The sequence below is a fragment of the Hippopotamus amphibius genome, chromosome 15 (assembly GCF_030028045.1).
Source record: "Hippopotamus amphibius kiboko isolate mHipAmp2 chromosome 15, mHipAmp2.hap2, whole genome shotgun sequence".
In the NCBI taxonomy this organism is placed as follows: Eukaryota; Metazoa; Chordata; class Mammalia; order Artiodactyla; family Hippopotamidae; genus Hippopotamus; species Hippopotamus amphibius.
Window position 1 is genome coordinate 64,086,420 of NC_080200.1, and position 14,800 is coordinate 64,101,219.

Sequence of the window (14,800 nt, forward strand, 5' to 3'; positions counted from 1 at the left end):
GAGGACATGAGAGGAATTCAGCGGTGAGTCTTCAACAACAGCAACAAAGGATAAGGTTGAAAATCAATTACAGCACCGTACAAAGTAAAAAGAGAAAAAAGAAGAAGGAAAACAAGGTTTAACATGGGTTGAAAATCAATTGGCCACCGTTCTGATGGTTGACTTCTGAACTCTTAATCCTATTCCGTTGGTCTATATCTTTCTCCTTATGCTAGTTCCACATTGTCTTGGGTACTGCAGTTTGAGAGGAAATTTTGAAATTGAAAATCGAAACAAAACAAAAACCACAACAACAAAAAAACCCCTAAAAGCGTTGACCTGGATGAGTCATGACTACCCTGGAAGTGGACAGGCATCAGGAGAAATTGAAGACGCCAATATGAGGAGGATGGCCACCACGGTCCATCTTTGGTGGTCCATGGGAAGCAGCCGGCAGGCCTGCCCCGTGTTAGCACTTTTCTCTCTATTTACCACAGTGGACATCGTCAAGACTAGCCTTGGATTCAGTTCTGCTCCAATCACTCATTAGCTGAGTTACTTTAGGCCAGTGACCTAACTTGCCCGTGTCACAGTGTCCTGGTCTGTAAGATAAGAGTAATAACGTCTTCCTTCTAGGCCACTAAGAAGAGCACGTAAAGCTTGGAGCCCACAGCCCTGCAGGCCAGGAGGTGCTCGCTAAGTGGAAACAGCTGTCATTCTCATGAAGCCTTTGTTTGGTGGATCATGGGGTTTTAATAACAAGGGTTAGCTACTATCTCAGCATTTCTGCAGCAGAAGCAGCACTTAGTAAAGTTTAATCATTTTAATAAAACATAGATCTGACTGATGTTTGATAAATCCTGCCTTTAAAAAATAGCCCAGTGTGTAAGCTACTCCATGTTAGTTACATTATATGGGATAAGCTGTGTATAAACGACTTATTTTTGTCATTCTAGCTCTTCCTTTTATTACCCCGGCTAAGGTCACCTACAGTCAGCTGTGGGGAAGGCTACTGATATGAGTGCATCAGTCCTGTTCTCGGGGAAGAAAGGACAGAGGAAAAATGGGCTGCAGTGGTCCCACCATGTGTTTCTTTCCCTGTGAGAGGCACCCACTCAGGGTTCAATACAGATCCTTGCCTGTGAGGACTGTCACCTGGCATCTCAGCTTCAGAAGGGAGACCAGCAGTTAATTCCCTTGGGTCCCACAACCACTGGGTCAGTCCTCGGTAAGTAAAGCACCCCTCGGCAAGGGAGCATGATGGGTGGCAGCAGGTCAGGGGATGCTGAGGGTCTGTAGATGCACCTTCTTTGGCCACAATTACCTGATGTCAGTTCTCCACTATTCTGATCCCCGCAAGACAGAGAACAGGAAGAGGAAATATGTCCTGATGGGACCATACGGCTGGCGGAGAGGAAAGGTAGAATCAAGAGGTCTGGGAGAGAGCGGACAGGCACCACCGACTCAGCCTCCCTAACACGGAGAGTGAGTGAGAGGCAGCCTGTGCTTTGAAACCAGCCCTCATGTATAGGGGACTTTGCCATTTTTACCTCAATGACTTAATGACTTAAATACTTAATGACTAAGTATCGCCCTCAGAGGGCAGGCATGAGGCTCAGTGATACAGCAGGCATCAGGGCTGGGACGGCCTCTAAAAGCAGCCCCGTGGAGCCCCGCAAACCATCTGGGAGTCCGTGCAGGGCTTGCACTCCTGAGGCCACGTGCACAGCAGCCTGACAGGGCAGGCGTCTTTCTGGTGAATGGAATAAAACACGGGCTTGCGCTTTGTCTGTCTTCTTTCTTTAGCTCATTTGGGGGCTCATCCACGACTATATTTCTCAGAAGTGTCCATCCCCACCAAGAGTTTGAGAATCCCTGGTTTATAACCTGCTCTTTAGTCAGCAGTCACTGTCTTACACGACTGCTCCGTCAAAGCCACGAAGTCGCCTTGGGAACGGGCAAGGTTCCCACTCGGCGTCTTGCCCCTCCACCCACAAAGCGGTTCACTGGCACAAATGATTAAAGGCACGCCTGTCCCCTGCACAGGTGACCCAAGATAAGGAGGATGATAAAGCCCACCTTAACGAATTCTTGTGAAGATTAAAGGTAAGAAAAGTAAAGAGCACAGAACAGCGCCTGGTCCGAGGGAAGCCATATAAATTCTGCTATTATTGCTATAAACTGGAGCTCTTTGTAAGATTTTATTTTATTTTTCTTCTTTTTAAAAAATTTTTATTTTATATTGAAGTATAGTTGAGTAACCATGTTGTGCTAGTTTCAGGTGTGCAGCAAAGTGATTCAGTTATACACATACATGTATATATTCTTTTCCAAACTCTTTTCCCATTTAGGTTATTATAGAATATTGAGCAGAGTTCTCTGTGTTATACAGTAGGTCCTTGTTTGTTATCTATTTAAAATTCAGCAGTGTGTACATACAATCCCAAACTCCCAATCTATCCCTCCCTCCTACCCTAAAATTTGATTTTAAAAAGGATTCTTTTGCTAAAATTCTGCTGAAAACCATTATTAGAATGAACATTATCAACAGTTCCGCCTAAGTGGATGAGAAGCAGAATAAAGAGCCCCTTATATGCGTGTGTGTGCATGTATGTGTGTGTGTGTGTGTGTGCGCGCAAGTGCATTTGCTGGGATTGGGGGCGGTAGGATTGCAAAGTTTTTCTAGAACACCACTGGTTTGAAATGTGCCAATACCTATAAAATATGCCTATGATTTCACATTTTAAAATTCATTCCTAGGCTTTTCAAAGTTTTCACATTTCAGGGATATCTCCTAAAACACGTGCGTTAATGAGAAGTAGTCTTTTAGTCCATTTTCTATTAAATAGCCTTTCTGGAAGGCGTGGAGGCCATGTGCAAGGTGACACGGGAATTAATTAAAGGTAGGTTGGGACCCTGCAGGTAGCGACAGAGAGGGGTGTGAATGAGGAAGACTAACGGAGGAGGCCAGGCTGGGAGCTCCGAAGCTCGGCTACCTCTGCGACACAAGGCGGCCCTCCAGGGAGGTCCCTGGATGTCAAGAGCTCGGGCTGTGGGTTCCTGAACTGACTCCTGTTAGGACACAATTACTAGGAGCCTTATTTTTATATAGTTTTGATACTTAATATGATTATTAGCTAATATTTTAATTAACTATTATTTATTAATACTATTTAAATATCATTTATTAATATTAGTTAATATTAGGTAACTAAGTTAAACTTGGTTCACAGAGTTATTAATACTTTTCATCTATTAATTTTTTTAAACTTTTAAAAAATTCATTCATTTATTCATTTATTTTTATTTTGGTTTTTGGTTGTGTTGGGTCTTCTTTGCTGTGTGTGGGCTTTCTCTAGTTGTAGAAAGGGAGGGCTACCGCTTTGTTGTGGTGCACGGGCTTCTCACTGCAGTGGCTTCTCTTGTTGTGGAACACAGGCTCTAGGTGCGTGGACTTCAGTAGTTGTGGCATGAGGGCTCAGTAGCTGTGGCTCACGGGCTCTAGAGCACAGGCTCAATAGTTGTGGCGCACAGGCTTAGTTGCTCCGCGGCATGTGGGATCTTCCTGGAGCAGGGATTGAACCCGTGTCCCCTGCACTGGCAGGCGGATTCTTAACCACTGTGCCACCTAGGAAGTCCTTATTGGTATTATTATTTTAGAAAATTGGAAATGCACTGTTTGGAATGTTCTTAAACGATACTTGCAATTGGCAGCTTATAAGTATATATTTCTATGTCATTAAAATTTTTTATACATCTTTTGTAGTGGCTGGATATAATCTTATTGTATGTTCATAACAAAATTTGCTTAAACAATTAAATTTATTCTAACTTTAGATTGTTTGCGTTCTTTTCCTTTCTTTGCTATCATTGTTATATAAACGTTCTGATGAACACCCTTGTAGCTAAATCTTTGTACCTTTAAAATTACATTCTAAAGTTAGCGTTGCAGGGTAAAAACTATGTCCGCTTCTATGCTCTCTGACGACTATTACAAATGGCCATGAGGAAGAGTTGTACCACTTTTAACCTCTGGCAGCAGTGACTGGACGCGCCTTCTTATCTGCTGTCAACCTCAGACAGTGTATAGGATGAGGAATAAGGCAGACACCGTGCACATCCACAAACGTGCACATGCCACTGTTCCTTTCAATCTGCTAAGAGGGAAGCCAGGATGTCTCCAGGCTCCTCTGGGATCCCGAGACTCTTGAATTAATAATGCTGTTTCTGTACAGACAGTACATGAGCACAAGGGGCTTCCTTGGCAACGTCCATCAACATCCTCTTTCTAAGGACTCATTATTGGAACAACAGTAGCCTGTTGACTAAGTCTAACCTAGATTTTAAAGAGTCTACTATGTGCCTCTTCAGAATATTTTAAGGTTGTGTAGATGTTCTTTTTCACTGTCTTGGGTTTCCAATGATATGCTCCTTCTGAAATTAGGACATCACTTAAATGAAATTCTTACTTACATGAAATTCAGGTTGATGACCTTGCTGCCCTTAGGGATGCGAAGGACAGTGAGTTGTTCAACCCAAAAATATTGGAAGGAGAGATTTTTCAAAAGATGATTTGTCAGCTACACTTTTCTTTCCTGTGAAAATGCATCTTTACTGTAACCTGTTAAAGTACCTTATGAATGTGCCCCGGGGGTGGCTTGAAGGCACCCCTCCCTCCACGGCTGAGGGACCACGTGTGTGCTGATGCCACCCACCCCAGCAGGAAGAGCCAGACCACACGGGTAGTTGAAATCCTTCTCTAAAGAAGGGGGCTCCCAACTGCCCACAGTGAGGTCACAACCAATAAACCCTCATCCCGAATCCCATCTCCCACTTTTCACATAACTGAAATAGAAAATGTGGTGTCCTGTCTTCCCTGGGGTTCACAGTAATGCCTAAAATGAAGGCCAGGACCCCGTGGATAAGGGACGAAGCTTATGCCACCCTCTCTTTCTGAGCTTGTGGGGACAGTTATGGACTCTGGTCAGCTGGCCTCTGAAACAGTCATGGATTAAAAGAACACCAGGCGGGACTTCCCTGGTGGTGCAGTGGTTAAGAATCCGCCTGCCAATACAGGGGACATGGGTTCAAGCCCTGGTCTGGGAAAGATCCCACGTGCCTGTGGAGCAACTAAGCCCATGCGCCACAACTACTGAGCCTGCGCTCTAGAACCTGCAAGCCACAACTACTGAGCCCACATGCCACACACAACTGCAGAAGCCCACGTGCCTAGAGCCTGGGTTCCACAACAAGAGAAGCCACCACAATGAAAAGCCTGCACACTGCAATGAAGAGTAGCCCCCACTTGCCACAACTAGAGGAAGCCCATGCGCAGCAATGAAGACTCGAAGTGGCCAAAAATAAATAAATGAATAAATAAATAAATTTATTTTTAAAAAAAATTGTTTAAAAAAAAAAGAACACCAGGCACTCCTATTCTCTGTACACAGAGCTGTGAGCATCCCAGGAAACTGAGATGATGAGACAGAAAAAAGGATCAAAGCTTAATGTCTAAGGGAGAAAGAAAGGAAATTTCCTTTATTGCCAGAGCTAATGGAGTTTAAAAAATTGGCAGAAAAATTTAAAAATATACATATTAAAGGACTAATTTCAGTGCCTGGAATATGCGAGACAATCTAAGTGGGACGACTCTGCTACTTTTAGTTGATCATTCAGAAAATGAAAAGGAGAGTATCAAAATCATTTTTTTTTTTTGCACAGACAATTCATGGAAGAAAAAAGTTATTAAGCAATAAGTAACTGATTTAACTTCTTTCACTTAAATGGTTGATGTGTTAGTAAGTTTTGAAATTTCAATCTAGGCCCTTCGTAAGGACCAGTTAGTAAGGATTATTTGAGGATATAATCACTGGACGGCATTTGTAGCCAAAAGAGAGGGAGAAATATGAGCTGTGGTCCCTATCATCACAAAGTCAGGAAGCTGACGCTAATTCACCAGGGCAATTAGCAAAACCTGTAAGCAGCAAACCCAGAAATGCAGCGATGTACAGTTGAATGCTACAGGCTGGGGTACATGCTATAAAATGTAGCGTTACGATAAACTGGTGCAGTCACTATGGAAAACAGCATGGAGGGTCCTCAGAAAACTAAAAACAGAGTTACCATACCATCCAGCAATCCCACTCCTGGGCATATATCTGGACAAAACTCTAATTCAAAAAGATATATGCACCCCTATGTTCACAGAAGCACTATTCACAATAGACAAGGTAGGAAAGCAAACTAAATGTCCATAAACAGATGAGTGGATAAAGAAGATGTGGTACATACACACAATGGAATATTACTCAGCCATAAAAAAGAATGAAATAATGCCACTGCAGCAACATGGATGGACCTGGAGATGATCACACTAAGTGTAAGTCAGACAGAGAAAGACAAATATCATACGATATTTTAGATTCCATATACAAGTGATTATATGTGGAATCTACAATATGATGCAAACAAACATCTAGGGAAAGGAAACAGATTCACAGACATAGAAAACAGGCTTGTGGTTGCCTAGGCTGGGGGCACGGGGAGGGATGGATTGAGAATTTGGGATTAGCAGGCACAAACTAGTGTATACAGAATGGATGAAAAAGAAGGTCCTCCTGTATAGCACAGGGAACTATATTCAATATCATGTGATAAACCATGATGGAAAAGAATATGAAAAAGAATATATATATGTATATATGTATAACTGAATCACTTTGCTGTACAGCAGAAATTAACACAATATTGTAAATCAACTATAATTCAATAAAAAAATTATAATGTAGCATTTAGAGAATAAAGGCATGAGTCATCTGTGAGACCCTCAAAATGCTATTGATAGTTTGCACACGTGGTCTAATTGGTGCCCATTGGCTGGGCCTTTCTATCAAAGGCTGGCAATATTTTACCTGGTCAGGACATACTAAGGTACAGAATCCGAAGAAGAAAAGTCAAGTCTACAACAGAAGAGGAAGTGGAGGCCACGCCGTTCAATAGGTAACAGCGCATAGGAAAACAACAAAAAGAAATAATAACAAGGGAGATGTTCTTACCGGCAGGAAGAACAAATTTTGCGCACGCAGAATCGCTGCCTGATTATTTGAGGCAGAAAGACTTGTGTTTGACGCATTGGCAGTTGGGAGAATTGTTTCCTCTGACTCACTCAGGAAAAACTGCAAAGAAAATGGTTTTACAATGCATTAGTGCAAAGGAGAGTGAAGAGTTAGCAGGTGAGTGCTAAGTTTATTAATGACATGTTTCTTCGACTCAGTGAGCAGGGTTGTGTGGGCAACTCAGCATCTTTACTTCCAGTGCTAAGCCCTTCATCTTCTCTGAGGCTTTGAGAATTTCTATTGAATAAATAAATAACCCTTGCGCTCCGCACGTCATAGTGAATTCTGGAACACCCAGATTGATGTTAAAGGAAACAAAAGCACCTCTGTTAAATACAAATTTTAAAACGAACCAAGCACAGGGCACAGGGTTTGGTGAGAACTACGTCTGAGGCTGACATCACCGCCCTCACACAGTCATCTCTCCATCACGAGGTCAGAGTCTTCAGCGTGTTTCTGCAGCATCTTCACCACCTTGGCTTGAACGTTAAATGAGTCAATGGAATTATATGAGTTTTTTTTTTAATATTAAGAAAACAAATTAATTTTATGAGAAAAATGCAATAACTGACATCGACATTTGTCTCCATCATTTGTGAGTGCTTGGCAGTTCATGAGGGATTACATTTGGAAAGGATGCATGCTCTTAAGATGATTGGAACAGGGGTCCTAATTGAAAAAAAAAAAAAAAGGAAGTAATCCTGAGAAAAGAAAGATGATTAACTCTTATACAATGATTACTAATATCAGCACCCAGGGGGAGAATGTTAGCCAGTTAGCAAGGCAGGAAACATTGTCTCTCTCTTTCTGTTCCTCTCTCTCTCTCTCTCTCCCCCCTTCTTTGTCTGTCTCTGTTTCTCTCTCTGTCTGTCCTAGAGAAGCTGCAGCACAAACTATTAGATGACCAAGGATCGGTGACCGAGGATCGGTCACTTTCTGTCCCTCAGGTGAGGGTCACAGAAATGCTCAGTGAAGTTAAACCAGAGAATCACTCGGGCCAGGTCCCCTTATGAAAGAAATTCATCTCGTCCATGAAATTAGGCTAGGTTTTCTGCACAGGGAGAACCACCCATGTTCAAGTCTAAAAGGTACAACTTCCCCATACAGTTTCTATGGTCACTTCTGTTTGGTTTCTCCCTTTTCTTTGTCCCTTTGACGGCAGAATTCTTGTCAAATACCTACAAGGATTTACTTAGGTAAATAAGAAAGGATTTATTTAATATATTCTTGAGAAATGTCCTCCCAGATTCCAAGAATGATACTAGATACAGTGTTTCTACCTATTATATCATTTGATAAAATGATGCAAAATGCTGATTTAAAAATCAAACAAATGTAGTAGCTTTCTTCATTTACGACTAAAGAATTTATCAAAAATGTCACAACCTCTGGCTGAAATATAAATATGCTAATTATTTGGAAAAAATGTATCAGGAAAAAAAATGAAGTAATTTCTTGGCAAACATAAGGCTCCAAAATGCTAAAGATTTAGATTTGACAGACTCAACATACAAGTGATTTAAATACTAAAGAATCAAGAAATGACAACTAGAAGGAGACCATTTAGCTTAATAGGTTACTAGTCTCAGGCACCTGAGATCTTAAAATAATGAAAAACAACTTCTCGATTATGTCAGCAAATAAAGGAGAAACAAAATTCTTGCTGTAGAATGAGGAGAAATAAATCCTGCAAAAGCTTTGTCTTGCAAGGAGGCTCTGCAATAATAAGATGGTTTGAACTTGAAAAACAATGAAGAACTTCAATCACTACATCCAGGAATGCTTCATTAACCCCCTTCTGCTACTTTTTCTAGTGTTTAATTAATTACCCGTAAAATCAAGAGCCTCTTCATTCTGTCCATGTGGCATCACATTGCAGTTTGGAATCAATTTTCCTCCTCTGTCCTCTCAGCCACTTTAAAATAACAACCCCCTAATTATAGCCAGTCAAAGCTCGAGGGTTATCAATCCTACCTCCCTCTCTCTTCCAGGTTAAAGTGCCCAAATTTTCTGCACAGAATGAATTTCTAGTATCATAATTATTTTGGGGAACTGCTCTCTGGACCTATTTTAATATTCTATAACCTTTGTCATAATTGGAAAAATGATACCCTCATCCTGGACAAGACACCCTAATTAAGTGTCTATTTTTAGCCCTGCTTCCAAATTTTACATTTCCCAGGCAATGTGAAACATCTCAAAATTATGTTTTTCAAATAATATTAAATTGTGAACATGTGATTTAATGCCGTGTTTGTGCCTGACAACATCATTGCTTGGCATTTGAAGTAATTAACTAATTAGAATTAGAAGCAATTAACTAATTAGAATTAGACTACCAATTAACTACTACTTAACCACGGCTAACTCCTTGTCTACATGGCTCACCAAGCTGGGCTATTTATAACATTCTCTGGGAAGTTTATCAGAAAAGTTGCAAAACGATGTGCGGCATTACGTGACGACAGTGTCAAAATATCAGGAAAAAATTGCTGAGGATTTGAGCTTCTCAGACACAGTTCTGAACAGTCAGCTGGAAATTAAAATGGAACAGAACACACAGGGCTTTTGCAGTTTGGTATCCCAAACCCTATATTTGAAAAGCAAATCTGGACAACTGATTGTTTTTCTCCACTTTATATTGGGGTTTTTGGTGAGCACCAATTATTTAAAATGTCCTGGTAAAATCTCACAACTCATTTTAAGCAAAACTGACCTGGGCCTTTTGTCATTTATATTAGTGTGTCACGAGAGTCAAAGGAACACCATCCCTGCTGCCCCCGGATCTTGTAAAGGCTGTGAAACTTCAGCATCGGGATAAACATTCGTGACTAAAAATCCACGCGGAGGCTCAGTGTGGAAGGGTCCATCCACACGGTCAGTGGCTGAGGGAGCTTGTGGGTGGCCTCAGCCCTCACATCATCCTTAAGGCTTCTCTCCCCTCTTAGGTAAAGAGGGTGATGGCAGGTGATGATATAAAAGCAGTTAATAAGGGCTATTTGCCCCTGGCTGGAAAAATCCAGGGCAAACTGAGAGATTCCCCTGCTGTGGAGGGACAGGGCATCAGAGAGAAAATGAGAACCTTAAAAACATTATTTGAAGAGAAATAAGCCAGACACAAAAAAGACAAATACCATGTAATCTTAGGTATACGAGGCATTCTAGAATAGGCAAGTTCATTGTAACAGAAAGCAGAGTAGAGGTTACCAGGGGCCAGGGAAGTGGGGAGTTATCGTTCATGGGTACAGAGTTTCTGTCTGAGACGGTGAACAAGTTCTGGAAATGGATAGTGGTGAGGGCCTGCATAGTACTGCAAATGTGCTGACTGTCTCTGAATTGTACACTTAAAAATGGTTAAAATGATGAACTTTATGTTATACATGTTTCCCCCAAAGGAAAAACAACACACATTGAAAACAGAAGAAGAAAAAAAGGAAGGAAGAAAAGGAAAGCATTTTTGCCTTGTCCCTAAAAGAACACTGCAAAATCACAGGAGCTACAGAAGAGGATCTGAATGTGCTGCGACTTTAAAAAGATGAAGTTTCCTGACAGAGAATTCAATCTTATTCCCAGTTAAGCAAAGCGTGCTCATGAAGGCAGCCACTCCCCTCCAGCCCACACACAAAAGAGCTGCTCTTCCCATTGGAACGTGAGTCTAGCACGTGGGTTAGCCTCACTGGGTTAATTAATCACTGCTAAGAAACAGCAAGACTACAACTCGGGAGGAAGGCTCAGTTAGTCTAGGAATTGTATTCTTAAAAGAAGTACCAAGATAAGTTTAAAAGCTATACGTGCTACATTAAATAGAAACCTCTCCAGGATGGAGAGTTTGAAGCGGGGCTAGGAAAAAAGGCACAGAAACACTGCTGGGAGCATCTGACCGCATGCAGGTAAAGACTGTACCTGCATCCCCAGCAGGAGGCACCATCTTCCCGGAATGTGAGTGAGGGACCTGGAGCCCACTTCCTTTGCCTGGCGCCCCAGTGATGCTCAGTTCAACCAGCCCAGGTCTGAGTGCTGCATCAGCACCCCCTGGTGATGTGTGGGACCCAAGGGAGGTCACAGCACCGTGCAGTGTGGCTGGGGACACTGGACCTTGTGTCTGCCTCATGCAGTCAAAACTCAAGAGGTCGGGGATCTGAGTAGCTGGAGAGCATTTCTCTGTAAGTCATCAGATGCCATCAAAGATGGCACCCTGAGGGACCAGGTCTTCCCCTTCCATGATGAATAAGAAACAACAACAAAGCTCAATAACTAGGGAAAGTGATTTCCTTTCTCTACCTTCTGTTGGATTTCATACACTTTTGTGATGTTTCCTTGAAATAAATAGAGGAGCATCTGCATGGGAAAGAACTACTAATTTCACCAGATATCAAGAAAAATAATGGACAGAAGCAAATTAATTTAGCTTGTTCCTTGCCTCACGACCTCTGATGCTGCAGGAGGTAGCTCAGTGCAGGGATCCTTATTTCATTCTTTCTCAAAACCCATCCATCATACTTTTTAAAAAAATTAATTTATTGGCTGCATTGGGTGTTCACTGCTGCATGTGTGGACGTTCTCTAGTTGCGGCTAGTCAGGGCTACTCTTCATTGCAGTGCGTGGGCTTCTCAGTGCGGTGGCTTCTCTTGTTGTAGAGGATGGGCTCTGGCACATGGGCTTCAGTAGTTGTGGCATGTGGGCTCAGTAGTTGTGGCACATAGGTTTAGTTGCTCCATGGCATGTGGGATCTTCCTGGACCAGGGCTCGAACCCACGTCACCTGCATTGGCAGGCGGATTCTTAACCACTGCACCACCAGGGAAGTCCCTCATCCAACATACTTTTAAGGTGCCTCCCACAGACGTCTATACCTCACTTGGCAACGCACTTCTTTCTTTCTGGGGAAGGTAAATGACATTGGAAGATGTATTTCTTCTTTCCAAAGGGATTGCAGTTACTGTAAAAAAAACTACTAAATGCTGATCTCATCAAACATTTAGAGACAGTGATTGAACTGCCCGTCAATCACTAATTATCCTAGGAGAAATACACCCAGCAAACAAATCAGATGTGTTTCCCATCCCGATCCTGTCTTTTAAAAATTAGGTGATACATCCTGGTTTTATAAGGTCAACTGGATTTCATTCATTCATTCTCCCATTTAGCAGCTACGGAACGGCCCCTCCTTATATAGAAGGTGCTTTCCTAGGACACATGAAAAAATAAATAACTAAAACACCCCTCGCTCTTAGGTATGTGGATGTTGTGTTAAATGTGTCCACTGTCAGGACGTGTGCACAGGTGAGCGCACAGGTGAGTGAACACACTCTTGAGGGATGAAAAGTCTTAACTATAAGGGCACAGGGTGCAACACGCGTCAGGGCAACAGAACATACTCGCTGCCTATTAGACTCGCTTGGCACTCTAGCTGGTGTTGTCCTTTAAGTGTGTCCTGTTTCTCCCAGCCCCACCCCACTCCCTTCATGGTGGAGTTCACTTCCGTCCCAGCTGTTCCCAGCAGCCTGATTTACCAAGCTCTTCTTGGAGCTTGCTGGCACTTTCTCCCGGAGAGTTGCATCTCGGAGCACAAGGAACCCATTTTAGGAAAGGCTCATGCTTCCCCAGGCTCCTGCCACTGCCCTCTGTGTCTCTGTCCATCTTCCTCTGCAGTGATGTGTTCGCGCTCATGCAACAGCCGCAGTGCTGCCTGTGTGGGAAACCTAGGGGTCCTCACAGCTGGTGATGCACTTGCTGAGGGGCTCTTCCAGGAAAGTCTCCCTTGCCAAGTCTTCAGTCCCTTAGCACGTTCCCCACCCTGATGCTGCCCCTGCTGTGATGACAGCTCTGGGGCCACAGTCACAATCTCCTTGGGTCATCACGCAGAGAGCCCTTGGCCGCGGTCCGGGCCCCTGGTGAGCACCTGCCTCAGGCTGACTGCTGTTACCTCCCCTTGAGTCCTTGTGACCTGAGGTCCCTCCTGAGCAGGGTCCTTCTCGAGGGAAGGACCTGTCCAGACAGGGCACCATTTCTCAGCTCTTCCCCAGTCAGTCTTGGTGAAGTCCTTGCTGGAAATAAATGATGTCAAGGTCCAGGTATGTCTGAGACCTACAAGAGGAGGCCTCCACCCCTGGAGGGAGGGCTGATCATCCCTGGAGCAGAAAGATAGCCTTGGATTCTGTGAATGTCCAGAAGGAGGGGAGATGAGTGTGGGGAGAAGTCCAGGAGGAGGGCCGGGATGGTGGAGTTGCCATGGTGAACTTGACACAGCAAGAGAACTCCACATAGGAACCCAAGACCAAGGGCCAGCTGGTCCTGGGGAAGCCTGCTGGCTGCGTGGGCTTGACTGTGAGCCCTCTCCCCCTACAGACACCATTAGTTCTAACTGCATAGGGGCAGCTGGGAGCAGCCCCGCCTGAACTGACCTCTGAGGCTGAGCAGGTGGGTGAAGGAAGAGAAGTCACGGTGATGCCCTCACTGGCCGTGCCTGGGAAGATCTACATTAGGGCCTGAGCTCATGTCCTTTCTCAGCGGAGCTCCTAGAGGGACCTGGGCAGAGGGAGCTGGGGGTATAGTCAGGTGAGGTGGGAGGAGCCAGCTCACCTGTCCTCCAGTTAACCATGTGGGAGGACACCCAGGAATCGACACTCCCCACCTCCTGGTCTGCAAGAAGTGGAAGGAAGGAGGGAAGCGAGGGCTTCTCTGCCACCTTCTTTCCAGGTGTCCTTAAGGCGGACTTTGAGGCAGAGTGAAGTGGAGGAAGGGGCCCTCCCACCCTTGCAGCTGGCACCCCAGCCTATCTGCCTTCCATCTGGCAGCACCCTCACCTGAATCTCCAGGTGTGTCTGGAGAAACTGCACGACCTATAGTACAACACTGAGGACAAATCCCAAGAAAATATTCAAGGTCCTTACCTACTCCTCCAGCCTGATTTTTTTGCTGCTACTTAGTACAAATTTCTCTCTCTTTTTTGTCCTAGATGCCAAATGTCTTCCCTCCTTCTCATCTTTCATCCACCGTCTGGTGAAACTCCTTCTGTCCATCCTTTAGAATTCTGCTCCCTGTCCTTGCTGCTCCCCGCATCCCCTACACTTTCACGGTCGTCTCTCAGATGCTTTTATAACCGTTGACCCAGTTGTCGGTCTCCTAAACTCCACTGGGAGCTCCTGGGAGGCAAGCTGTCTTTGGGTTCTGAGGATCTAGGAGCATATTTACGTTCAATGAATATTTTTTTTTTTTGTTGAATGAATGGTCATTAGTTAAATCTATGAAAGCTATGTCTTTATTACGTGACATTTGTGGCTCTTCTCCTCAACCTGGTTTTGTGCTTCTGGAAGGCAAGGAGTACTCATGACACTGCAGTGTCAGCGCTCGTAAAGCGCCCAACACATGAAGGATCCTAACACCTTGTGGTGGATGGTGATGACGTCAGAATAATAACACGGATGCGTCTCAATGTGCATCGATGACCTGTGTGTCTGTTTTTAAGGCTATACCGATAATATCTATATAGTAAGAGCGACTGCTGGCTTGATATTTACCAAATGCCTGATGCCGTCCTGAGTGTGTTAGGACCATCAGTTCATTTACCTTAAAAATCCACCCGGGCAGAGGAGTGCCAGTTCTCACCAAGAACTGAAAGAAGTTGTTAGTTTCTCATAAGAAGTGAAACAGAGCCTGTGGAAGTTTTTAATGAAAACGCTGCAAAATCGCACAGCTGGTCAGGTG

General features: G+C 43.8%; 1 protein-coding gene and 1 long non-coding RNA gene across 3 annotated transcripts in view; one reads left to right on the forward strand and one right to left on the reverse strand.

Moving 5' to 3' along the window:
• Nucleotides 1-14,800, reverse strand: part of ADCY2 (adenylate cyclase 2) — a 401,037-nt gene that overhangs the window by 53,081 nt on the left and 333,156 nt on the right. For both annotated transcript variants that reach the window (XM_057708770.1, XM_057708771.1), the window contains exon 17: nt 7,035-7,154. In XM_057708770.1, coding sequence (XP_057564753.1) covers nt 7,035-7,154 — 120 coding nt within the window. The remainder of the gene's footprint in view (nt 1-7,034; nt 7,155-14,800) is intronic.
• Nucleotides 949-10,157, forward strand: LOC130836551 (uncharacterized). The gene is made up of 3 exons (XR_009049169.1): nt 949-1,207; nt 2,026-2,085; nt 9,836-10,157. It is a non-coding gene; the product is annotated as an uncharacterized LOC130836551 (long non-coding RNA).